Source organism: Gekko japonicus, unplaced genomic scaffold (genome assembly GCF_001447785.1).
Source record: "Gekko japonicus isolate JY-2015 unplaced genomic scaffold, Gekko_japonicus_V1.1 scaffold313, whole genome shotgun sequence".
NCBI classification, from domain to species: domain Eukaryota; kingdom Metazoa; phylum Chordata; class Lepidosauria; order Squamata; family Gekkonidae; genus Gekko; species Gekko japonicus.
This window is the reverse complement of record NW_015174283.1, coordinates 740,560-767,914: the sequence shown is the minus strand read 5'-3', so window position 1 is coordinate 767,914 and position 27,355 is coordinate 740,560. Positions and strand designations below refer to the sequence as shown.

General features: G+C 48.6%; 1 protein-coding gene across 1 annotated transcript in view; it reads right to left on the bottom strand.

Annotated features, from left to right (window-relative positions):
* Positions 1 to 26,547, bottom strand: part of MAP4K2 (mitogen-activated protein kinase kinase kinase kinase 2) — a 58,806-nt gene extending 32,259 nt beyond the window's left edge. The window contains exons 1-8 of the mRNA XM_015423906.1: positions 26,385 to 26,547; positions 17,892 to 17,949; positions 12,861 to 12,951; positions 12,051 to 12,115; positions 8,856 to 8,911; positions 1,901 to 1,948; positions 1,652 to 1,694; positions 535 to 607 (exon numbers count right to left, since the gene is read on the bottom strand). Of these exons, the coding sequence (XP_015279392.1) occupies positions 535 to 607; positions 1,652 to 1,694; positions 1,901 to 1,948; positions 8,856 to 8,911; positions 12,051 to 12,115; positions 12,861 to 12,951; positions 17,892 to 17,949; positions 26,385 to 26,480 (530 nt within the window). The 5' untranslated portion in view covers positions 26,481 to 26,547. The remainder of the gene's footprint in view (positions 1 to 534; positions 608 to 1,651; positions 1,695 to 1,900; positions 1,949 to 8,855; positions 8,912 to 12,050; positions 12,116 to 12,860; positions 12,952 to 17,891; positions 17,950 to 26,384) is intronic.
* Positions 26,548 to 27,355: the final 808 nt, after the last annotated feature.

The following is a 27,355-nucleotide window of genomic DNA, read 5'->3' as shown; positions in this document are numbered from 1 at the left end:
CACCTACCTCACAGGGTGTCTGTTGTGGGGAGGGGAAAGGAAGGTGATTGGAAGCCACTCTGAGACTCCGAGTAAAGAGCGGGCTTTAAATCCAACTCTTCTTCTTCTTCTTCCATAGAACCATAATGAAACACATGAAACTGTTACTGAATCAGACCCTTGGTCCATCAATGTCAGTATTGTCTACTCAGATTGGCAGCGGCTCTCCAGGGTCTCCAGCAGAAGTCTTGCGCATCACCTACCGCCTCGTACTTTTAACTGGAGATGCCAGGGATTGAACCTGGGACCTTCTGCATGCCAAGCGGAGGCTCTACCACTGAGCCACAGCCTCTCCCCATGGTAGCCCCTGCCTCCCTTCCACCCAGCAGCCACAGGAGATTCTCTTCAAGACTGCTAGAGAAGGAACACTGAGGAAGAGAGGACAGGCCACACAGCACCGGGAGCACTCGCCTCCATATGGAGGGAAACAGAGGGCAGCAAGAGCAGAGGGCACCACAAAAGCAGCGTGGGCGGGAGGAGAATCGGTGTAGTTACCAATAGGGCGTTCCGATGAAGGATTTCCGCTTTGCCACAGAGGCCGTCAGTTCTGCAGAGACTCCGAAATCCGCTGTTGGAAGGAAAAGAGCGATTGGAGAGAGGACTAAGGCCCAGAAGACCCTCTCCTTGTGTTGGGATGGGAGGGAAACAGTTCAAACGGCATCAGAGGAAGAGGACTTTACATGGGGGACTGGAAAGGAAAAGGGTCTGGGCCAGGGCTGCCACTCTGGCTTGGGAAATTCCAGGAGACTGAAGCCTGGGGAAGGTGGGGTCTGAGTACTAGATGAACCTGGAGGTCCCTTCCAGCTCTATGATTCTATGAGGGGAGGGACCTCAGTGGGGTATATAATGTCACACAGTCCACCCTCCAAAGCAATCGTTCTCTCCAGGGTAAGCTGTCTTTGTGGTCTGGAGGTGTTGTAATTCTGGAAGATCTTCAGGCCAGACCTGAAGATTGGCAACCAGAAGCTGGGCCTAACCTCTCTCTGGATTCGCAGATTCTGAACTCCACAGCCTTTATTTGTTTGGTCCCCCAGTCATCCACAAGGCATTACCACCAATGAACATATATTGCCCCCTCATGCCTGCTGCCCCACCGCTCCAGCCAAAAGCCTCTCAGTTGCTAATGCCATTTTGCCAGGATGCACTACCCGTCCAACGTAAATCAAGATCTTGCAAAAGATGACAAATCCAAGCACATTTGGGGCCAACTATAGAAACAGCTTTTAAATTCAGGGCAAATGATAAATGGTCTCCCAAGACCGTTCATCAGAAGCTGTTTGAGCTTGCATTTAAAAAAATGAAATGAAATAAAATGGAGGGTGGGAGGGTATGAAGTAGTCATCACTTTGGACATAATATGGGGTCTGTGCTAAGCTGTTAGTCTTCCCAATCTGCCGTTTCCACCATTTTTAGGTCAAAGGCAGCAAAATAATTCAAGATACTTCCACTCAAGGGTCAAATATGAACAGGGTAGGGTAGGGAGGAAGTTAAAGGGAATGTGCGAAGTAACATCTTTGACAAGGTGGAGGAAGGAGAATTCTGGATTAACAGCAAGAATAAAAGCAGGTCAGATGTGAACCAAAAGGAGGGGAGACCAAGAGAAGGAACTGACCGAGTTTCACGTCACCGTCGGCTGTAAGCAGGATGTTGGCCCCCTGAAAGAGAAGCAGGAAGACTCTGCTGAAGGGAGTCCGGAGACACAAAAGGGGGAAGACCGAACAGCCATTTCCACAAAAGAGAGGGTCTTTTTCCTCTCCCATCCCCCCATCTTCCTTTACAGAAGCAGCCTCAAAGGAATCTCTTAAAGGGGACAGACCCCGGACTGGCTGAGCCCAAGATGCTGCCTGAAGGAAGGTCTCACCTTGATGTCCCGGTGCATCTTCCCTTTGGTGTGCAGGTGGTGGAGTCCCTGGTGGGGGGGTAACAGACGGAAATATTACACACTATCATTGTTATTAGCCAGTGTTCAAAGCGCTCTCTCCCCTCCTTATCTCATTCTTCCCCCCCCCCATGTCCCCTACATCCAAAGCCCGGACTCTGTCTGACACCCTCCAGCCTTTCAGTGCTTTTCCTTAGCTTAGCAAACCTAGAGAAACTGCGTTTTCACCAATTACTGCTCTGGTGAATGTCTTCCGGTTATATCTGAGGTTTACATAGCTATTATCTCGCCTCATATTTCCCTGAAGATTGTTTCAGGTGGGTAGCTGTGTTGGGTCTGCAGAAGAAGAGCTAGATTTCCAGGGTATAAACTTTTGAGAGTCAAAGCGCCCTTCGTCAAAGTGACTTGTATCTGATGAAGGGAGACTTGACTTTGGAAAGCTTGCACCCTGTAATTAATTGTGTGTAGAACAGCCAAGAGATCTGAAGATTGTCTGGCAGCCCTAGGTTCTAGCTCTTAGTGCTGTGCTAGTGGTCAGCTAGACTTGTATTTAGGGGCTGAGAGAGCTCTGGAAGATCTGTGACTGGCCCAAGGTCACCCAGCTGGCTTCATGCGGAGGAGTGGGGAATTGAACTCGGTTCTCCATATCAGAGTCCGCGGCTCTTAACCACTACACCAAACAGGCTCTCTGCACCCTGGAAATCTTGTTGGACTTTAAGGTGCCCCTGGACTCAAATCTGGTTCTTGTATTTCCTTTAAACCCTACCAGAGAGTTACAATTTTCTTCTGCACAACTTTGTACGAAGTGGGCCCTGAACATTTGCGTTTGGCATTGCAAGGGGGTGGCGGCTCCTAGTCTCCTACACTGCAGTGGCCCAGAGAAGAACCTCTCTTCCCTGACACACATTTTCAAAGCACTTCAGCAACTAGCAATATAGCTGCTTCTCCACAGCATGTTCAGGGCCACATCCAACCATCCTTGCCAGGCAGTACAGATGCAGTCGCAAGGCAGTGCTTCCCATCTTGCCTCCAATAACCCAGTCGTGACGCCCAAGGGCCTGTATGGCTTGTGGTGTCTGTGAATCGTTAGTGCTGAAAATGTGTAAAGAGGTTTTTAAAACGCAGTTGTTTTTTAAATACAAGGAGCTCCTACACTTTTATGATGAGGACCTCCTTAAGGTCTTGCCCCTCCTGGCACTCTGCTCCTCTCTGAATAACGAACGAGAGAACTCCCCCCCCCCCAAGAAACTGAAGCACTGGAAAGGTAATCGCAATCCTGAAAAGTCCACTGTGAGCCAGGAGGAATCCTGTATGGGCACAACTGGGCAAGTCACTTGTGGGAGTGGAGTCTAGTGAATTTTTGAAGGGCACCAGCCACTATCAAGGTTTCAAACCAGAACTGTCTCTATTTTACAAGCAAGTTTGCATTAATTAAACCAGTGATCGCCAACGTGGTGTCCATGAACCTCATGGCACCCACCAATGGGTTTCCTGGTACCCACTTGCTTCTTCCCCAAAGCTTCTCTTCCCCAAAACAATGAGGCAGTCCCAGCTTTCCTCCACCTTACTGGAACAGGAGATGCTTCAGAGGAACCCCAGGAGACATCGCCTTTGTCTCTGCAGGGAGCACCCATTCAGAAACCGCTGCCTCCACCACAGGAAGAAGCTTGGCTTGCAACTTCTCAACATCTTACGATTGCTCTTAGCGCCCCATGACAGCCATTATGTGATTGCTCTATGGCATCCGTTTTGTGGTGGTGCCCACCTCCCTAGTATTTTCAGAATTCCAGAAATGCCCACAGACTCAACAAGATGGGGGACTCTTGCTGTAAATAGAAGCAGTCACATCACTAATTAAAAGACTGCTTCTTCTCTGGAAAAAAAAATCTTGGGGGAGGCAATTTCGTGGCTCCAAAGAGGCCAGTGCACCCACTTGCCTTATCACAGCTACAGCCATTAGGCTGTTCCTTCATTCTATAGCATTCACACATGTTTTAAGAACAAGAGTGCACGGCATTGTTCTGCCTGCAGGAAGACAGGGGAGGAACTGGGAAAGACCCTGCTAGCTAGCAGCAGCTGAATAACATCTTGCAAAATTCATTCGCTTCTTTGCACTTAAGGCCCGGGCATGCTCAGGGGCATGAGGCAAAGGGCTCTCCTTCAGATGTTAGTTTGAGGACTGCAGCCTTAAGCTGCCCAGAAGATTGGCCATCAGAGAGAGAAGACTCGGTTGTTCAGAAACTGTGCCTTCCTATTTGTTTCTGTTGTGACTTTCCTTGTACTATTAGCTGCTTTGGGTCCCCATTTGGGAGAAATACAGGACACAAAACAAACATCTGTATTTTCATCCATTTGTCATATATTCATATTATACTTGATTTCAAAGGCTTGTGACCTCAACATTTTTATGTGGCTGAAGTTGCATCAAGTAGGCCAGATTTCACAGTCTGCCAAGAAGAGATTACAGTCGTTGGAATTGCAAATTCTGACATCCTATTTATAGATGGTGATGAAACTAGTAGTTAAGAACCTGGGTCATTTCCTGGAAAACCAGTGAATTTAAAAGTAGCACCAGTAGGAAAGAAAGATGCATCTCTCAACCAATGCTCCCGCTAAGCTGTGGAGTCTTGTGAGCAAAAAAATCTACTTTGTGAGCTACTGGCATTAAAGTTGTGAGTGAGCGATTTGGCTCCTGCATAAATTAGTTTGCTGTGGAGCCATCCTTCCTGAGCTAAGACAAAAATGTGTGAGCTGGAGGCTAAAAAACTGTGAGCTAGCTCATGCTAACTCGGTTTAGAGGGAACACTGCTCTCAACTGTGTTTGAATTCTGACCAAACTGGTTTGGTCAACATGAGACATTTCATGCTTACTATTGGCAATCTGGAGTATTTCAGATTATTTTTCTCCAAACCAAGCGACTGGTTTCATACAAGTTCACATATCTCATTTTAATGTGTAACCTGAAAACCGACTCATGTACTGCAAAACCAGGAGATAATCCAACGCACCCTTCTCAGTGTTTCTGGCTTCTGATTAACCCAGATTTGTGAAATTCTGAGTCTCTGTCTGCATGCTTCTCTAGTTTGAGTCCAGTGGCACCTTTAAGACCAACCGAGTTTTATTCAAGGTATATGCTTTTGTGTGCATGCACATTTCTTAAGATACAGTGAAAACATACTGAGGAAGTGTGCATGCACATGAAAGCTTATACCTTGAATAAAGGTGCCACTGGACTCAAACTCTGTCTGCTACTTCAGACCAACACGACTACCCCACCTGAATCTATCTGCGTGCTTCTCTGTGATTGATTGTCCATCAGTAGACCTTTAGACCGTAACAAAATGGCTTTTCCTCCACATACCCTATTCTCTCAAGGTTCACACTCAGTAAAGCCATGGGGAGAAATCCCAGAGCTCTGCTTTTCTTGCCTTGCTATAGGTAATCTGCCATATTCCCAAGAGAAGATGAATGAACTGTAGGAAGAAAACAGCAGCCCTGTTCCTGTACTATACACATGTACAAGGAGTGCAGGCATTAGGTCACGCTAGCTTTTGGAATCTACCTTTCTGCTTCTTCCTCACTTAGGCCACCCCTCTTGGGACCAGTTAATATGACCAGAGGCCTGGGAGATGCTTCCCTGTGGCTGGGTGCCACAACACTTTGGAAATGTCTGTAAAGAGAAGCTAAATGGGGTTGGTAATGTACAGAAACAGGCCTTAAGAGATGTGGCTCAGAGTACCTGAGCATCGGTTTCGCATGCAGATCCCTGGTTCAATCCCTGGCATCCCCAGTTAAAAGGATTGTCGGCAGCAGGTGCTGTTAAAGCCCTGCCTCTGCCTGATCCCGTGGACAGCAGCTGCCAATCACAGTAAGCCATACTGACTGAGTCAGAACAATGGCTGTAGCTCAGTGGTAGAGTATCTGCTGGGCATGCAGAAGGCCCCAGGTTCAATCCCCAGCATCTTCATTTAAAAGGATCTGGCAGTGGGTGATGTGAAAGACCTCTCTCTGCCTGAGACCCTGGAGGGCTGCTGCCAGGTTGAACAGACAATACTGACCATAATGGATCAATAGTCTTGTCCAGTAAAAGGCAGTTCTGTGCAATCTGACTCTACATAAGACATAGTTCTACAGTTCTCAGTGTGAATGGCATATACCTAAAGCATGATATCAAATGCCTGTGACAGGCCCCGGTCACACGGAGCATTAGGCACGCTAGAGAGACGGAAGATAGGCGGATTTTCCGGGCGCGATCTCACCACCACATCTGGGAAGCGTAGAGCTCCCATGGCTCACCTGAGGCTTCACTCCGAAGATGCGCTGTAAAAAACTAGTACCTCTGAGGTACTAGTTTCCGGAAACCGCGGGGCAAGGGCGGGCGTCAGATCACGTTACCGGTGTTAGCTCGTGGCATCCGGCGCCCGCCCATGTCCCGTCGCAAACACTTGGGTTAAAAAAAACAACACAACCCCCGCGGCGCCGCTTCTTTGCCGCGCCGCAGGAGTGAGGTATGATCGGCACCTCCCCCCAACCACGGGACGTCGGCGGGACGTCGGGCGGGATGTTTGATCTGGCTGCCCCGCGGTAGTTCGCTCCGGGGCAAACAGCCACACCTCCCCCCCCCCCCCCCCCCCGCAATATCCGGCCCGTATGACCGGGCCACAAAAAAGTATAAATGGACCTGGGAAAACACCATCTTCAGAATGAAGAAGCCAGGGATTGAACTAGGGACCTTCTCTGGGCAAACCATCTGCTCTGCTACTCAAAGGGAGTTTGTCCCTATGTAGCGCCTTCCTAAGCACATGTACGAAGAGCTACGTGGCTGATGACACACCTCGTTCCCACTATTGTAGTACTTTCTGCTGCAGGAAGACAGGAAAATAACAGAGTGAACAACGGAAAAGTGAACTTCCTGGAAAGCCCGGACCCAAGTGCAGAAAAAGTAAGAATAAGGGCTTTGTTTCCAAACAGAGGTGCTGGCTCTGACTTCGAAATGTTTCGTCCTAATGCTAGGTTTCCAGTAGCTGGTTGTGGTTAAGAGGGGAGGGAAGATACTTGCTCCAAGGGACCTTCTTCATGATGAGTACTTTTCATATCCCAGAGCTGAGCCTTAGTGCCGGAACAGGTTTGGGGGCAGAGCCCTAGTACAGATTAAATTCAGGAGGACTCTCAAATCCAATCCTGTTTTTTTCCAGTGATTTCTGAACGCAAAGAGGAGTGTGGCTTGAATGCATCTGAAGCTGCTTTATACCAAGTCAGACCCTTGTTCTCTCAAGGTCAGTCTTGTCTAATCTGACTGGAAACACCTTTTTCCAGGGTCTCAGGCAAAGGCCTTCCACATCACCTACCCAGATCCACATCACATCCACATCACCACCTGATCCTTTGAACTGGAGGTGCTGTGGACTGAGCTTGCACGCAAAACAGATGCTCTACCACTGAGCCACAGCCTTAGGTAAAGGTAAAGGTTTCCCTTGCTCGAAAGCCAGTCGAATCCGACTCTAGGGTTGCGGTGCTCATCTCCATTTCAAAGCCGAAGAGCCAGCGCTGTCCGAAGACGTTTCCGTGGTCATGTGGCCGGCATGACTCAACACCAAGGCGCACGGAACGATGTTACCTTCCCACCAAAGCGGTAGCTATTTATCTACTTGCAATTTTTTGCTTTCGAACTGCTAGGTTGGCAGGAGCTGGAACTAGAGACGGGAGCTCACCCCGTCTTGCGGCACCCGGGTCTCGAACTGCTGAACTACTGACCTTCCACAGCCTGCAGTTCAGCGTCTTAACTACTTGAGCCACCGCAGCCTTAAGGACTAATTATTCTCAGGTTAAAAACCTCAGGCTGTAACTGGAAATGCTGAGGACCAAACCTAGGACCTTCTGCATGCAAAGCAGATGAGAGCCACTGTGGTGCAGTGGTTGAGAATGGTGGACTCTAATCTGGAGAACTGGGTTTGGTTCCCCATGCCTCCTCCGCATGAAGCCTGCTGCGTGACCTTGGGCCAGTCATGGTTCTCTCAGAACTCTCACAGCCTCACCTACCTCACAAAGTGCCTGTCCAGGGGAGAGGAAGGGAAGGTGATTGTAAGCCACTTTGAGAAAAGCGGGATATAAAAACCTAGTCCTCCAGTCCTCCTCTTCCCCTCCAGATGCTCTACTACCAAGCCACAGCCTCTCTCCTTAATGACCAATCGATCCCAGGTTAAAAACTGAGGTTCCAACCGGTGTTCCCTCTAAGTGTGAGCTAGCTCACAGTTTGTTAGCCTCTGGCTCACACATTTTTGTCTTAGCTCAGGAAGGATGGCTCCAGGGCAAACTAATTTATGCAGTAGCCAAGCTTCAAGAGGGAATTAGAGAAAGCATAAGGAGCAGAGGTCCACCAGTGGCTGTTAGCCACAAGATATAGATAGGAACTCACAGGCTGGGGCAGGTGATGCTCTGTATTCTTTGTGCTTCGGGGGGGCAACAGTGGGAGGGCTTCTAGTGTCCTGGCCCCACTGTTGGACCTCCTGATGGCACCCAGTCTTTTTGGCCCCTGTGTGACACAGAGTGTTGGACTGGATGGGCCATTGGCCTGATCCAACATTGGCTTCTCTTATGTTCTTATGTTCTCACTCACAACTTTCATGCCAGTAGCTCACAAAGTACAATTTTTGCTCGCAAGACTCCACAGCTTAGAGGGAGCATTGGTTCCAACTGGAGATCAAACCTTGGGCCTTTCTGTGTGCTAAGCAGACGTGCTGTCACTGAGCCACAGCCCCATCCATGTCACAGAGGGTCGGTGGCCTTAAACACAGATTGTAAGCATTACGGTACCTTACATCCCTCCTTCAGCTTCTGTCAGTGCCTGGAAAAGCTAGCAGCCACTGGCGCCAATCTGACCCCAGACCGCACAAAGACAGAGCCCCCCCTCCTGCCCAACCATACCCACACGCTCACCTGGAGAGTCTCCCTGCAGACGTACGCAATCTGTTTTTCTGAGAGGGGGCCAGTCGCTGAAGGGAAGAACCAGAAGTCCAGTTATTAAGGGTTTTTGAAAATGTCCTGCTTCTCCATAAAGAAAGCCTGAGGCAGCTGACATCACCACTCATTAAAATATATAAATATGTATACAGGGCAGCAACCCCCCCCCCCCCCCAGCCCGAAAGACACTAACAGAAATCGCTTTTCTGTTCTGCTAATGAAGCTTGGTGGATGAGTTTTGCTCATGGCAATGATCGGGGATAGAAAAGATCCCCCACACACACCCCGGAACTTGATTCCTAGTAGCATGTGACTTTCTTACATGAGTTGGTGGTGAGAAGTGCGGTCAAAAGCACAGCCCCTTACGGTGACCCCATCAGGTGGTTTTCGGGGCAATGTTCAGGGGTGGCTTGCCATTGTCTCCCTCTGCATTGCAGCCCTGGGCTTCTCTGGGGGTCTCCCATCCAAGTTCTAACCAGGGCTGACCCTGCTTAGCTTCCGAGATCTGACAAAATTGGGCTACCCTGGGTCATCCAGGTCAGGGCAGGCACGAGCTTGGGAATGGGGGCACGAACTGGGAAAATGTGGTTCAGTTTGTGGTCAAACCACAAACCAAACCAGGAGGTCTGTCCGCAGAAAGCTTGACAAACAGCTGAGCGACAGGGAGCAGCTTGCTCCCTGCTGCTCAACTGTTTCGGGCTCTCTAGTGCAGTCCCTTTAAACTTTATGGGACTACAGAAGACAGCCCAAAAAACAGGTGAGCGGGCAGGGAGCAGTCTCCCCAGCTGTTTTGGGCTTCCTTGTGCAGTCCCTTTAGGCAGACACATTTAAAGGGGCTGCACAAGGGAGCGTAATACAGCTGAGCCCACAGAGAGACGTCTCCCCGCTAGCCCAGCTTCCAGCACTCTTGTGCAGCCCCGTTTAAAGGGGTTGCACAGGGGGGCCCAATATGGCTGAGCCTGTGGGAAGAAGTCTCACTGCTGACCAGCTTTGGGCTCTCCTGTTTAAAGTTTTAAAGGGACTGCACAAGACAGCCTGAAACAGCTGAGCGTCAGGGAACACCTCCCCGCCGGTCTGCTGTTTTTGTGGCTTTTGTGGGGAACAGAAAGCAGAGGTTTAAAGGGACTTGAAGTCCCTTTAAACCCCTGCTTTCTAGTCCATCCACAAACAACCACAAACGGCTTTAAAAGTTTGTTGACGTTCATGTCGGTAGACCCGTCACAAACTTCATGAACCACAAATTGTGACAAATTTTGTTTCGTCGTTCCATTCATGTCATCCCTATGTGCGTTATTTATTTAAAACTACTGCTGTATAAGGGTGAAGGTAGATGCATGTATCTTGACTAGTCAGCCTACTGTGGAACTCACATCCTTTTTAGACAGAGGCACAAGCTCCCTAGGAGCAACTGGTTCTTCCTGTTTTAAGGCACAACCAGCAGGGCAGGATGCCGATCCCCGGGGCCCTTGTGACAATCATCCGGTTGTGCAGAGAGGTGAATGATTGGCCCTGGTGGCAATCCCAAAGCCACCACCTCCTCATCAGGCTGTGTGGAGTGCTGACTGGCTAGCTTCTGTGGCAATCATAAAGCCATTTCCCTCCCCCCATTGAGTGGCTTAAAAATAAAAAGGCACATCAAACGTTTAAGAGGGTAGACATGCCAGGCTTGCGCAAATGAGGAGGAATGAGAGGGGATGAGATGAAAGTCCACAAAGAAGTAAAATCCCAGGATGTGTCTAGGACTAAGCTCTGGAAAATCTGAGCATGACTTGCAATGGAAAAACTCAGTCCCAAACAGAGGAAAGTCTTTCACCTTAAGTGCCTTCTTGCAGTCCTGTGAACTGCAAATTCTGATTTCTGGGAAAGGTGACAGGTTGAACCAAGGGACTTCCCTGGGGGCAGGGAGTGGACTTAACTGGCTTCTGTTCTGGTTGATCCTACTCCTATCTTCTAGGCTAGGAAAGAACCACCTGCTGGAATCCCCCCCCCCCCAGTTATGGAGTCATTAACTGAAAGTCAGGCAAACCACATTTCCTCTTCCAACCACCCCACCCACAATCACACAATCTGAGGGGTGGCAAAAGGGGAAGTAAAACCCTCCAGAAAGTGAAGCAGACGTATTATTGCAACAGGCCAGACAGTAGAAAGGTTTCCTATGTATTAAGGAAAGGAGCCTCTATGCATAGAACAACTGGCTTTTCTATCACTGGGATCATAAGCCTATCGGCGTAACCACAGAATAACTATCATCCCGATAGAATAACTATCATCCCGAGACTTTCCCTGCACACATGGTTTGTTATATTCTATCCTGGCATCCAAAGTAATCTTGCTTTTTTTGCAAACTCTCACTCGATTTTGGAATTTTGCATTACAAGAGAAGGAGGAAAGTGGAACATAGGAGGTGCTTTAAGAGGTTGGACACAAATTGTTGTACAAGGATGGGAAGCTGTGTGAAAATTTTTGTAGCCTGCCCATATCATACCACAGTGAAGCCTCATCACCTCTACATGCTTATTCCTTCTGCTGTACTCTTCAAACTGCTCTCTACAACAATGGAGGGAAAGTCTCTGGTCTCTTTCAAAGAACAGAAGGGGAAGGAATAGCTTCAAGTACTATCTGAATATGGGGGTGGGGGGGAGTGTTCCCTCTAAGCTGAGTTAGTGTGAGCTAGCTCACAGTTTTTTAGCCTCCGGCTCACAGATTTTTCTCTTAGCTCAGGAAGGAATGGCTCCAGAGCAAACTAATTTACGCAGTAGCTGAATCGCTCGCTCACAACTTTAATGCCAGTAGCTCACAAAGTAGAATTTTTGCTCACAAGACTCCATAGCTTAGAGGGAACATTGGTGGGGGGAATGAGATAAGGAAAAGTAGGATTTGTACATTGGAGACTCCACTAGGAAGTGAATCATTACATAGCAGTCTCCAGCAACCAGTGGAACAAGTTGTGGTTATTCACAACCCTCATTAGCAAAGCCATCTCCAGCTCCAAAAGACAATGCAGTCAGTTCTCCACTGCAACACCTTCTCGAGCAGGAAACAGAACCCAGTAATCTAACCACACACACACACTGACACACACACCCTGCACCCCAATTGTAATCCATCAGGCCCTGTGCCAGTAAAGGCGCTTGACAGAATCCTGCAGAAACACTCAAAGCCAAAACTCACAGTGATAGATCTCCTGCAAAGACCCCCCTCCGCAGTACTCCATGCAGATCCAGAGACGGTCATTTCTAGAACAGAGAAGCGGAAATAAATCCACATCTTACAATGGCTTTTCCCCTTGATTTAAAAAAAAATCAGCCTTCCCTTTTCCTCTCAGAGATGGTTTTGGGATATCAATGGGGGGGGGCTTATCCTCTGTGCTCTCTTTGGGGGAGGATTGCCAGTTGAACGTTGCTTTTAGGAAGTCCATCAACCCCACTGTTAAGAACAAGAGAGCAGCAAAGACCACTCAAGACCACTGAACGCAGGTCCCTTAGACCCTTCATGCACTCAGTATCATATTTAACTACTACTGAACTCATGAGAAGGATAGCAAATGGGTGAGTTGCTTCCCTCCTCCTTCCAAGGAAGGGAATCTTGCTTGGGGTTAGGGTGACTGAGAACCCATAGCTGAATCATCACCCACATGTGGGAGGTTGGGTGAAGTGGGGTGGAGTCCACTTTCAAGGCCTAGGAAACGTTTCCACTTGGGGGATTTAGTTTTTATGGGTACTGTCTCAAGACACAACAACAACCCCCAAACCTAGACGATGTGAAAGAAAAGACCATGCATTGATCACAGTGCCTTCCTACTGGACAAACTCACACAGCTGACAAACTCACACAGCTGTAATCTTGTGACAATCTGAAATTGTCACAAGATTAAAGGCGTTCAGGTCAAACGATGCAGCAGTGAAACAGTTTTGAGGTCCTGCACCTTTTGACCACAATTTGAAATGTCTTAGCTCCTCCTTCTCCAGGTAAGCCTCTCACCTGAGATAGCTGCCAAAATAGGCCACAACGTTGGGGTGGCGACAGTCCCTGAGTGTGGTGATTTCTTGCTGAATGGATCCAATGTCATCCCCTGCGGAGACAAAAGAAAAAAAACGGTTTCTGGTACAAGTACGGCTCTCCTTCACAATTATGCCTCACCTAACACCTCCAGTTTCCAAAGCGTTTTGGCAACCTGTATTGTGCTCACCCTCTCACAACTGCCATGTAAGGCTGGCACACCCATCTTTCTTCAGGGTGACAAAACCAGAAGATTTATTTTAAAGTCACATTTGATTTAAACTAAAGCATATTTTGAAAATTTCATTCTGAGTGTCTCTTTTCTGAGTCAAGTAGTAAGTAAATCAGAATCCATGTCCCCCTCTAGTAAACACCCTGATTTAAACCCTTTTCAAGATTAAACTACTGTTTTGTTTTGTTTTTAACAAATTTTATTAGGATATTACACATTTCACATATATCACATTCATTTTATATCCTTTTCTCTCTTTCTCCCCACCCTTTTATTGGCTTCCCACAGCTTTCCAACCACCAGTTCATTTCTTATATTTTCACATACTTATAACCCGTTATTACACAACTATAGGTAACTTATATTCCAATTCTGTCCTTGTTCGTCTTTATTCTATTCTATTTCTATTTATCTCAATAAGTATCAAAGCAAATCAAATTGTCCTTCACATCCCAATATTTCTCTAAGTAGTCTTTAAAATCTGCAAAGAATTCTTCTGCTTCCAGATTTTTAAGTTTTCTTGTTAATTTGTCCATTTCTGCCATAAAAAGTAACTTCTTTATCCATTCTCCAACCTCTGGGATTCTATCTTGTTTCCAATTTTGGGCATATAACATTCTTGCTGTTGTTATCATATACCACATTAATGTCCGTTTTGCCAAATTGACTTCTGTTTTTAATGACTCACCCATGTGAACCATCTGGGGACTCAATTTTTGGGGTGGGGGAGATGATGGGATAAATACTGTAACAAAATAGTTAAACTACAAGGTTGTATCTGACAGATATAAACATGGTACCACAGGTCATGTACTACTGCTATTACTGTGGCAAACTGTGATCAAGTTTACAGGCTGAATCCAGCAGATGTAGATAGAAGAGGGGAACAATGCTCACCAATGCCCCCTCCTTACTGTTCCTGGGTTCTCTGTCCCCAGAAGCAGCATTTCGGGGGCATTTTTTGGCTACAGGTGGTGAGGAAATTGTGCTCCATGGACCAGGGTTGCCAGGGCCTCCCTCGCATCTGGTGGGTCCTTCCCGGGATCTTCTGCCGCATGCACGAAGCGTGCGTGGTGCAATGACATCACCCAGAAGTGGTGTAATCAGGTTGCCGACATCGGGAGGGTGACACTCTCGTTTTTGGGCACTTCTGGGTGACATCACTGTGGTGGGCAACGTCCCTGTTTGAGGGTGGGGCTTCCCCCAACAGCCAGCTGGCTGCTGGCGGATCAAAGCCCTGAAAAGCCGGGGAATCCCCACTGGGACCTGGGGGTTGGGAACCCTACCACGGACTGGAACCCCTTCCATGTAGAGAGATTTCTGGTGGATCCAAACCTATTATCAACTAAGCTGAAGGGACAGCCACATCTCCCCCCAGTAGCCAGAGGGAACCTGGCGACCCCAAGGGACATTCATTTTCCAGCTCTTAAGGAAGCAATGTCAAGAGACTAGCTCGCCTAGCAGTCTCTTGTCAAGTCAAAAACATTGGTTCAGGCTGCGGCCTAACAGAAATCAATGAAGCCTCTCTCTCTGAGAACTCAAGGACAACCTGACTATAGCCTCAAAGAGTGAAATAAGAGAGATGGAAGGTGACACAACTGCTGGGCAGACCATTAGGCCTAGCAGTTTCAAGGCCAAGAAATCTGGGAGGAAGTTTGGCCTACGCGTTTCACCTTGTTAGTGCAAGGACCCATGGGTGGGAGGAGGTGTTGCTTGATTGGGCCCTATACAGCTGCAGAGTATATGGTCTCATTAAGCCAGTTCACCTGATTGGTTGGGTCACTTGGGTAACAACATACCTGGTTGGTTAAGTTACATCACTGGCCATACATCTGGTTGGTCAACTAGAATCATGTCAGTACGGGTCGCTGGGCTCAAAGGAAAGATCTTTCATTCTAGTTTTGCCCTTTGTCTGGATAACATCTAACTTTTGGGCACTTCTTGATTCTGAGTGGGCCAGATTGGTTGGAGCACCTGCTTTAGAACTACAAAACTCTTTCGGACTCAGTCTTGTCAGGTACCATCTGAATCTAGAACCAATGCTTGGTAAATGGGCTCAGCTTAGATATTTAGAGTCATTATTTTATCCTCACTGCTTTTATATTGTATATTCCTGCACATTCTTTTAATAAATCACTTTATCTTGTGGTATTCTTGGATTTGGGGGCTTCAGTCTGAATCCAGTACTTTAACCCAGATTGACTATAGCTACCAGAACAAAGCTTGAGTCCAGTGGTACCTTTAAGATCAATAAAGTTTTATTCTGGGTCTAAGCTTTCATGTACAGGTACACTTCTTCAAATACATTAAAACAGAAGTCACCAACCACTGCATATAGTTAGTGGGGTGAGAAGGATGTTACCTGTGAACAGCAGCAGATTAGCATACATCATAATAAAAGTGTTTATAAACAGATGAGAGAACTCAATGACATTAGCCTGTGTAGTTATATAAGAAACCAATATCTCTGTTAAGCCCTGGGGGTTCCATTGTCCTGAGTGTTGTAATAACTTGTAACTCAGCCAGTTCTAGTCTGTTTCTGAAATTCTTTTGCAATAGAACAGTTACTTTGAGGTCCCCCATTGAGGTATGCACACAAAAGCTTATACCCAGAATAACACTTTGCTGGTCTTAAAGGTGCCACCGGACTCAAACTTTGTTCTGCTGCTTCAGATCAACACAGCTACCCATCTGAATCTACAGCTACCAGAGTAACTGTTTTCCAGAATGCACCTTGTAAGTGTCCTACCTTGCAAGGCTCTGGCTTCTTGATCTTAGACATGGGAGAGGCTAGAGGCTTAGTCTCTGGCTGATGGGGTAGTTAAAGGGTCTGGTGGTAGCATTTCCCTGGAGCTGTGAGGAGTCACACCTCAATGCTTTGTGTTTTTGCCTTGTATCAACCAGTTACCCTTAAGAAAGTTTTTATATGTCTTTTAACAATCCATTCAACCATGTAATCATCTGCACTTGCTTCAAGAAAATTCTGGGTACTTAGCCTGATATCCAAAGAAATGCATAGGCTTACCTATAGTTTAGCAGACCAATACATTTTTTTCACTTTTCTTTGGACAGCCACCTTCCCTTCCCATCCCTCGTGGAATTACTGGCTTTCAGTCCAAACTATATCTGTGCAGGAACTCTTCCAGACGCTTCTCCTAACATTCCGAGTTTTCACTTAAGAGCAGCAGCAGCACAACCAGCTCTCAGGAGGGAGCAAAGGAATGCTTAACCCCACCCCACCTCCATTTTACTAATCTAAATTGCCCTTCCAAAATTCCTGTTTTTCCCCACAAGAGAAAACATTCAGGGTTGAACATACGCACACACACACACAAAGCACAGCGCCTGTTCCAATCCTATGCCTCGCCGTCTACCTATTACATGTTTATCCTGCCTCCCGTCCAAGGAACTCAGGGCGACATGCATGAACTTTACACACACACCTTTGTTTTATCCTCACTGCAATCCCATGAGGTAGGTTAGGCCGAGAGATGCTAGTGGCTGATGGACACCCAGACAGCCTCATGGCTGAGCTTGGGTTTGAACTGGAATCTGCCCAGGGCTAGGCACTGTAAACAGCACACCACACCGGCTCTCTCCTTCAGAAGTGGCTTTTGACAATCAACTCCATGGGTGACTCAAAGTAAGGGACTTGCTGAATGCCCTTGCATGTGGACATAAAGAAGAAGACGAGGAGAAGAAGAGATTGGATTTATACCCCGCCCTTCACTACCCAAAGGAGTCTCAGAGTGGCTTACAAACTCCTTTCTCTTCCCTTCCCCACAGCAGACACCCTGAGAGGTAGGTGGGGCTGAGAGAGCTCTGACAGAAACTGCTCTTTTCAAGGACAGCTCTTATCAGAACTATGGCTTGCCCAAGGTCATCCAGCCAGGTGCAAGTGGAGGAGTGGGGAATCAAACCCGGTTCTCCCAGACTAGAGGCCACACACTTAACCACTGCACCAAACTGGCTCTTAACCACTACACCAAAAGACAAAGAGAAACTGATTTCACAACTGAACCCTTTTCCCCTCCAAGCTGATAGAATTCTGAAGCAGAGAAAAGGAGGAGGAGAGAGCCAAGTACACTCCTCTAAGCTTACCCCTCAGAAGGAAGGCAGGATAAATATGGAAAGCTATATTCTTCTTTAACACCTTTGACCCAATCCAGAATTTCATCTTCATATGCAATCCAAATGGGGGGGGGGGATCTGAATTGTCATCAGTATAGGAACTGTGGCCCTGACCTGGATAGCCCAGGCAAGCCCCGTCTCATCAGATCCTCGGAAGCTAAGCAGGGCCGACCCTGGCAAGTATTTGGATGGGAGACCTCCAAAGAATACCTGGGTCAACTTGGGAGGCAGAGGCAGGCTATCAAGCCACCTCTCGCCCTGACCTGGATAGCCCAGGCAAGCCTGATCTCGTCAGATCTCAGAAGCTAAGCAGGGTCGACTCTGGTTAGTACTCAGATGGGAGACCTCCGTGGAATACCACATTGGGAAGACAGGGGCAGGCTTTATTCAGCCACCTCTCTGAATATTCTCTAGGCCCCCAGTAGGGGTCGGTCGCCATGACTTTCATGCACATACACACACACACGAAAAAAAATACCAAAAGGGAAAAAAGCCACTTCTCTGAATGTCCTCCACCATGCCCCAGTGGTAGTTGCCAGAGGTCACCATGATTCCAGGTACAGGGGCATGCACACACACACACAAATTGCAAAAAATACCAAAAAAGGGGGGGGGGGAACTGTGGATGAGAGGCCAGTTCTCTCCTTTACCTGGATCGAGTTTCACTATCTTGATAGCTGCTAGTTCCCCAGTCTCAGTGTCACGGGCCTGTGGAGACAAACAATAAAGGTAATGTAAAGGGAAGGGGTAATTAGACAAGCCCCCCCATTTATTTAAGAAGATATGGAGTGTTTAACTCCCCCCCCATCTAGCTCTAACCCTCTATCAGTCTCACTCTGTCATTGTTCAATTACCCTTCCCTCTACACCAATTCCATATAAGGTCTCTCATACTAGAGAGATGGCCCCGATTCCCCCCCCCCCCCCCGTAAGCCATCGTGTCTGTTTTCACCTGACTGGTTCCCTTTGCCTTCCTCAGGGTCCAGCTTCTTCCCTCAGCATCCGTAGCGGCTACATTTCTAAGTGATGGATTCATCTTGTATCTAGCGCACACGCATATCAACGCATGCACACATAGGCTATGATGGACATTTTACACACTGCACGTGCAGAGGTATATTAGCCTGAACTCTCCCTAGAAGCTAGAATGACTAAACTATCCTACTTTGGTCACATTATGAGAAGACAGGAGTCACGGGAAAAGACAATCATGCTAGGAAAAGTGGAAGGCAGCAGGAAAAGAGGAAGACCCAAGATGGGATGGATGGACTCAATCAAGTTAGCCACAGCCCTCAGTCTGCAAGCCCTGGGCAAGGCTATTAAGTGGGTTGCCAACCTCCAGGTTTGGGCTGGAGATCTCCCGCTATTGCAACGGAGCTCCAGGCAACACAGATCAGTTCACCTGGAGAAAATGGCCACTATGCAAGGTGGTCTCTATGGCCACAGAAGTCCCTCCCCTCTTCAAACCCTGCCCCCTCAGGCTCCACCCCCCCAAATCTCTAACCCAGAGCTGGCAACCCCAACTGTTTGTTAATGAGAGGATGTTTTGGAGGTCATTAATTCATAGGGCTGCCATAAGTTGGAAGCAACTTGACAGCACTTCATACACACACACTATCAGTCCATTATGTTTTCCAACCTAATATACAAGCAAGCCCACAAATGCAGTCATAGCTATTAAATCAACGGAGAACAGGATGTTATGGAATAAATTAATGGAGCACAGAGATTTCAGAGTCCCTTATTTCCATCTGTTGGAAGGTATGGAATGGAGGCCACTCCTTGGCGTCTGCTCCAGTTTCTGACCCACCTGCCCACGGAGGGAGGGCCGGTGCAAACCACGTGTGCCTCTCGCCCACACGCACATCCAGATGACACCACGGAGCCCTCCTGAGCCCGCCTCGTTCCCCACACAAAATCCAGAGGAAATTCCCCACCCCATTTCCCAAGGAACCATCCTCCTTGCTGCGATCACAAGGCCAAACTGTAAGCAGGAGAGGAACGTGTGAGATTTTCATAGACAAGTGTTAATTTTTGCCTTGGAAGAAAAGGTGGGAGAAACAAAACCATCAATAAACACAAACCTTTGCCCAGACCTCTCATCCATGCATTTTCATGCCAGAGAGGTTAACTTATTTGTTCCAAAATAACTTTCCTACCCAGTTCCCCCACCAAGTAGGAATAAAAGAGGATGTGAAGCCTTAAGGTAGGCCCAACCCCTGAACTTGTTTTGAGTTTCATCAGTGAGCTCTGGAATGTGTACGACAACAAAGGATGCCCCAGAGCACCTACAGAGTGTACACGCCTCACCACTGACTAACCCCAGCCATCCTTTACACAGCTGAGATTTAAAATTTAAGCCTTTCGGGTAACAGAATATAACTTCTGAAGCTTTCCTCCTGGCTATTGGAGGTCTACTACTGTCATTTTTATATAATTTGGATACTTAAGGGAGGTTTCAGAGAGAACTTAGTTAGGCATAACGTCCAAATCGCAAGATGTGATAATCCCACTGTACACTGCATTGGTCAGGCCGCACCTGGAGTCTTGTGTGCAGTTCTGGAGGCCTCACTTCAAAAGGGATGTGGACAGACTGGAGCGGGTGCAGAAGAGAGCGATGAGGATGATCAGGGGCCTGGAGACCAAGCCCTGTGAGAAAAGGCTGAGGAACTTGGGAATGTTCAGTTTGGAGAAGAGGAGACTGAGGGGGGACATGATTGCTCATATATTTGAAGGGCTGTCACTTAGAGGAGGGCAGGGAGCTGTTCCTGTTGGCAGCGGAGGAGAGGACTCGGAATAATGGGTTTAAATTAAGGGCGGGAAGGTAGCTGGATATTAGGAAAAACTTTTTTACAGTAAGAGTTGTTCAACAGTGGAATCAGCTGCCTAGGGAGGTGGTGAGCTCCCCCTCATTGGCCATCTTTAAGTAGCGGCTGAACAAACACTCGTCAGGGATGCTCTAGGCGGGTTGGACTAGATGGCCTATATGGCCCCTTCCAATTCTGTGATGCTATGATTCTATGAGAGGGAGTGTGTGACTGCAGTGGTTTTGAAAGGGCGTTGGGGAAAGAGACCATGATGGTAAAGCCATTCCCAATTTGACAAGATTAAAGATGGGAGTTTTGGGGAACAAAAATGAAACCATTAATCTGAAAGAACGGAGATGACTGGATAAATTATCATAGTATTTTAAATCAACTGAGGCAGGATGTACATTTAGAAGGGGTGCTAGGTGCTCCTTTATAAGCCAGTTGTTATTCCAGTTCATTGTTCTTCCTCTAAAGCGATAAATGTCCAACACAATTCTGCAAGGGTCAGGAACAGAGGAGGGGGTCTTTTGTTACGAGCTTTCTCCCGATTCTTCTTCACTGAGTTACTATTTAAGATGGTGACTATTTGATAGAACTTCCTTCAGCCCCAATGACCCCTTCTAGAACGGACCCACTGCGGTGCCTGTCAGCAAGGGATCTCAGTCTAGGCTCTAGGATCACAGCCAGACCCCTGCCTAGTTTTGTCAAGCAGGCAAGCAAGCCCCACACCGCTCAGCTCCCTCTCTCGGCAGGCAGTGAGGCAACTTCCTGTCCTCCCTGCTGAGCGGCCTGTGCTGCTGCTCGCAGAAAGGGCTCAGGGGTGTTGTGTACACAGGCCTCCCCCAAACCGTCCTCCAGAAGCCAGCGGAGAGGAAGCGGGACAACCTCTCCCTCACCTGAACACCCGTGTGGACACAAACAACGCTTCTGCGTAATTGATGCCCTTCAAAGGCCCAAGATATGCAATGAGAGCAAAACTAAAAGCATGCTTTGAGAATATTTTGGGGAGGGAAAGGTGCCAGAGAGTCACCTTCTTCTGGGCTTTTGTTTTGAAGCAAAACGGGGGGGGGGAGTGGTCAAAAGGACTCTGGCAGGGCTGGCTCCAGACATTCTGTGGTTGCATGCAGCTGTTCCAGATGACCCACTGGGGGAGCTTCAGCCCTCAGGATCCCCTGTGACGCTGCCACAGTGGTGACACACAGCTCTCAGGCCTTGAGTGGCTGCAGCACTGTGATGGATGATCCATCATGGATCTCAGGGGAGAAGGAGTCACGTTGCACCTCTCAGACCACCCGCTTCACTGGTGCCCCTACTGTCCCTAGGATCATTTCAGTGAGGGAAATGGCACGGGTGGGCGTTTAGACGCCCTCTCCTCACATGCTGTGGTCCCGACTCAAACGGTATCCCTTACAAATATCGCTGGCACCTTAAGAGACTGAGCTTGGGCTGAGCCCAGTCGTGGAACAGGGCTGCTCCTCTCACCCTACCCTAGAACCCAAACTGGCGCCGCGGTTCTCTAGCACACAGCCCTGCGATGCAACGCATGAATCAGCAGTGGCAACAACCGAAACAGTTTCCTCTGTGCATGGGCAGAATGCTCCACTGTTATACAACCACACAGCTGGCCCCACATGGTGAGAGGCTCAAGTGCTTCCAAGTAAGTAGGCGCCCCAGCACCGCTCACAACCCCCCGTCCCCAGGTAAAATTGCTCCTTCCACCCCATTCTTCCAATCCAGAACACAGCTCAGGAGTCCTGACTCTCAGAGCCTAACTGCACCTTCAGTTTCCCCCCCCAGGTCCATGGGATCAAATATGTCCTGCAAGTGCTGTGCTGGGAACCTAATCCCAGGCCGATTCAGATCAGCAGCAAGGCACTTTTGGAGAGGAGGGTGCAGCCTTCGCTCCCCAACTCCAGTTTCCGAACCAGTAGCCAAACTACCATCAAGGACAGGATAAAGGGTATCGCCTCAGTGCTGAAAGATCTGCACTTGTTGCCCATTTCTTCCCACTGTTCTGACTTCTAAAGGCCTAAATGACTTGGGGCCAGGGTAACTGAGGGAACCCCCCCTCCCATACTGTCCAGCTCACCACTTATGAACTGCCTTGCAAGTCCGCTTTTGGTGACCTCGCCTTCAGAAGCTAGGCAGGTAGCAACCAAAGACAGAGCACTTTCAGTAGTGGCACCTCACTTACGGAATGCTCTTCCCCTTGAGGCTCGCCCAGCACCTACATTGCTTTCTTTCAGCTTCCAGGCTAAAATGATTCCGTTTGCCCAGGCTTTTAATTAAGGGGTCTATCTTTTAACGCTATTTGAGTCTGGCAACAGTTATTTGACACTGTCAGTGGTCTGTTTTTATGGTCTCTGTTTTTACACTGGGCTGGGGTTTTAATGCTGGATTTTAATTAACGTCTTTTAAAGTTTTGTTTTGATTACTTCGATCTCGTAAGCCGCCTCAGGCAGGTTCTTGGAGAGGCGGCATAAAAATTTGCTTCATAAATAATGGCACCGGGAAAGGGCCTGGGGAGCTGCCCTGTTCTGAGCACCACGTGTACTAATGGGGTACACCAAGTTTTCCCCAACTGGGCAAATACTGCCCCTAGGATCATTTCGGTGAGGAAAATGGCATGGGTGGGTGTTTAGACTCCCTCTCCTCATATGCTGTGGTCCGGACTCAAACTCGGCCAGTGTTCACCTGGGAGCATAGAACTAACCACGCATGTTTTTATTGCAAGGACCCCCAGAGGACGCAGGGAAATCACACAGGCCCTCAGATTGTCCTCACAACACAACTCCAGGATGGCCTCCCACCCCATCCCCTGAATATACCTCAGAGTGGTAAATATAACCCAGGAGTCTCGACTCCCTCCTAATCTTCTGGTCTCAGAAATGTCAGGAAACGCCACACAGGGTCAGAACAATGCTCATTCCCGTGGGGTGCATCCTGTCTCCAAAAGGAGGCAGGCTGGTAGCTCAAACCAGCCCTTAAACATGAAGTAGCTGGAAGAAATACAACAGAGGGGGCCACTTCTCTCCAATACCCAGAAAGAGAGAGACCGCCTCGGTGATATTCAAACAGCTCCAGAGAAAAGTTGCCATGATAGGGTGCTTTCACACACACTAAATAATGCACTTTCAATCCACTTTCATTGCACTTTGTAACTGGATTTTGCCGTGTGAAATGGCAAAATCCACTTGCAAACAATCGCTGAAGTGGACTAAAACTGCTTTATTTAGCATGTGTGAATTAAAGACGTGACATTATATATACATTTGCTGCTCCACCAAACCCCTTTTTGGGGACGGAATGAGTGTCTCACACTCTGGGTCTGATCACCGTATCCAGAACCAGGAAATTTTACCCCCGGCTGAGTTGACTATTAAGCATGATTGCCTGCATCCATGTACCTTTTCCCTATCTGCCATTGCTTGGTCTGCTTGTCTAAGTCATCATCAGCCATACGGCCGGCAAATACCTCCATAGGAAGCATCCGCATGCCACTTGTGCCACAGCAGTCTGGGCAGCACTGGTTTTTCTAGGTTGGTGGATAAATGGATTGCTCTGCCTACAAGCCAAGGGGATGACTAGGTGGTCTTCATGCGCCTCAGAGTCTTCCCATAGTTTTAAAAACCGAAACTGCACTGTCTGAAGAGGACATCCTACACCCTTTTACCGTTGTGGAAAAGAGAGGATGCTCTAAGCCAAGACCTTCTTGCCGAGACCTGTTGTTTGTTCTCATGTGAGCCTGAGACAATAAAAACAAGGACAGTGTGGTGGCTAAAATCAAAACAGAAGGAACCTCAGGGGACGTACTAGCTCAGTTCCAGAGAAACGTCCAGAGAAAGGACACATTATTATCCTCCCTAACAGACTGCCCTGTCTTCTTCTTCAGACCTTTTGATTCCACTCCACAGCCTCCATGTTTGATCTAGGGACCAATTCCACACGTGATACTCACCATACAGAGCAGTAAGAATCATCCCCGAGAGAGCAGGCAAGGAAGATTCCGCCTCCACCTTCTTTTAGGCCATAACAGAAGGCTGGATGAGGAGGCAGGCCGGCCGGCCAGCCAGAATGCTTGAGGGATGGTCACGGTTATCGGCAAAGCTGATCTACAGGCCATTTTAATTTGCTCCCCCAGGCAGTGTTTGTCTTACGGTGATTTTCATGCCTTCACAGACCTCTTTTCAGCACTTGTGATGCCTTGGTGAAAACAGCTCAGTCCCTCTGCTGAACTGTCGTGCACAAACATAGACCACAGCTTCTATATGTAGCAATTTAAAGTGGCATGTACATGGCAGGCGTGACAGGGACACAAGGCTGAAGGAGAAAACGTCTTCCTTTGCTATATTTGGGTGTTCTTCTGCCTCCCCTGCCCCAGTAATATTCACAGCCAGAATTAGGTCACGTACATGAATGGATGGGGGCAGGATTACAGTCTGGGGTCCTGGCACCTTCAGAAATGTTCCAGGCCCGCTTCTTGAATATTCAGTTTTAATTATTTTTAAAGCCAACCCCCCAGTCCTTTTACCTGCAGAGACCTAGGGACAGGCAGGCAGAGTTCTATCCAATGGATGAATACAAATTTATAAACCTGCTCCCACCTTCCAATTTTCTGTCCCATGAACACAAGGGCACTGAGATGACTGACAAGGTCTGGTCACATTTTTTAAAAAATATATTAACATTTAATTTAATGTCAATAACTCTAAGCTAAATATATAGCAATAGTTCCAGATGGCAAGCCGTGTTGGTCTGAAGCAGTAAAACAAATTTAGAGTCCAGTGGCACCTTTAACCAACTACGGTTTATTTAAGGTATGAGCTTTCGTGTGCAAGGCACACTTTTTCAAATACATATTCAAATATTTGAAAAAGTGCATGCACATGAGAGCTCATACCTTGAACAAACCTTTGTTGGTCTTAAAGGTGCCACTGGACTCTAAATTTGTTCTAAATATATGACACAACTTGAATGTAAAGTTTCAACTACATCACAACAACATTTCTGGCTAAGGGGCTTGGACGGATGAGAAAAAGCCAGTTTGTAAACATACAGGACAGAAAGTGACCCAATTGCCTGCTAGGGAACCTTCATATTACTGTAATTATAGCTGTGAGAGTCAGGGCAGACCCAGAATTTAGAGAATCCTTAATCTTATCATACTCTCCCAAACATAACAGCTGGGAAGCCGTTCCAAACAGAGAAACTTAGCCTCCAGGCCTGAAGCACCCTTGGAGAAAGCAAAATTTCCAGCAGATTAATCTCCAAATTGTCCTGTTTCTGCAAAACATCAACATGTGTGATGCTCCACTCTGGTAGACTGTGCACTCCATGATGCCAGATCTAGTGCAGTAACTGGACAACACACCAGAGAAGCTGCACCATGCCAGGAGTCCAAGGGTCCAAACGCTAACCATTAAGCCCAGCGTCTCTCCTTTCCTAAAGGACTTCGCTCCCCTCCTTCCCAAGCCATAATACACTGCTCTTCTCCAAGGAGACTCTGAGGGGTCTGAGACCTGGGATAGCCCTGGCCTCCCATCCCAACATCAACTGAGACGGCTTGGACAAACCAGTAGCAGTCCTATCTAATAATTTTAATGCACCGGCAAAAAGCAGGCTGTTCCCACCCCTGCCAAGATCATAAAACTGTCAAAGGTTTCGTGGTGGAGCGGGCAGTCAACTACCACCCGTCCCTGGCCACTCTGTGCCAAATGGCAGCACATATTTAGAGGGAGGGAAGCACTGTAGTAACTGGCAGTCTGATCAAGGTCTAAGAGTACCATTGGACAAAGCAGAGCAAGGGTCCAGGCCACCCCTCAAGAGACCCTCTTCCTGAGAGTCAGGGAGCCTGTTCCTTTCCAGAGTCAAAGATGATCTTCCACATCCCTCCCAGGTCTCCTCTAAAGGGCAGCGTTCCCTGGCATAGTTTGTAGACACCTCGGAGTCCAAGGTAAGGAGAAGGAGAGAGATCCCCCAGGAGACCAAGGGAGCCCGGGTGTCCTCTCCGTCCTTGTTCTCGCCTGCAGTCCAAGGAGCCCACGAATGAGTCGCCGATGCTCAGAGAGGCCCCACGTCAAGCCCCACCAAAACACGCAAACCCTCCTCGTTCTGTCTCCCAGAGAACTCCGGAGGGCTCTTTCGTATCCACCAGAACCTTCCCCCTAAAGGGACCCGACAACTGACAATCCACAGAGGAACTCTCACGGATCCTGGCACTTGGAGTCCCCATTCTCCTCCACTCTTCCCCTCCCTGCCTCTCCCCCCCCCTAGCCACCTTGCGCCCCTCCTGTCCTGATCGTGCGCCCTGGGCGCACCGCTGGCTTGCGCGCACCTTGTAGACGTCGCCGTAGGTGCCGGAACCGATGCGCTGGACGAGCTCGTAGCGGAGCCGCGGGTCCTGCAGGGAGACGTCCCGCAAGGCGCTCATGGTCCCTCCACAGCCGTGGAGCGAGGGTCGGACGGCGGGGCCCGGGCCAGCGGCCGGAGCGGGGGAAGGCACCGCCTCCGGGGCGGAGTGCAGAGGCGGCCGCTGGGAAGGGAAGGGAAAGGAAGGAAGGAGGAGAGGCTTAGGCGCCGCCCGGCTTCCTCTTTCAGTGCTGCAGCGCCGGGGACGAACAGGGGCGGCGATCGCGGTTAAAGCCGGACCTGACCTGACCCTCTGGGCACGTGCAAAGTACCCAGCGCTTGGGGGCCTACAGCCAGTCAGGAGTAGAAAGCTCTAAACGTACCTGGACAGAATTAGTTGCTTTTCAGTTGGACACGATGCAGATGTCTCTGAGCATGCAAAGAGTTTCCTGGCCCCTGAAGCACGTGTAGTCTAGAGCGTCTCTGCGGAGATCATGTAGCGCGCACTGGCTGCCTCTGGTCCCTGGACAACGTTGCGAGGGCTCAGCCTCAAATCTCACGAAAACCTGGGAAGTAAGAACTAGAGTGCCTCTGAGGACATGCTTGAATTTGCCTCTTAAAATCGTAGAGATACAGCTTAGCATCCATGCTTCTGAGAGGAAAGGCTCGCAAGGGAATGTATTAAAACAAGCGTGAGCCCTGGCACCTTTTCAGCTCTTTAACCCCAGGACAGTATTGTTTTTAAGTATGGACTAGTTCATTCCTTTAAATGTAGGTTTAACGGTCCCAGTGCTGGGTTAGGATTTGGGAGAGCCGATCCGCCCTTGACCGTGAAGCTCCCTGGGTGACCACAGGCCAGCCGGCTCTCTGCCTGCCCTACCTCACAGGGTTGTTGTGAGGACAGAAGAAAGGAAGAAAGATCCATAGACGCGGCACCAAGTCCCTCGGAGGAAGGGC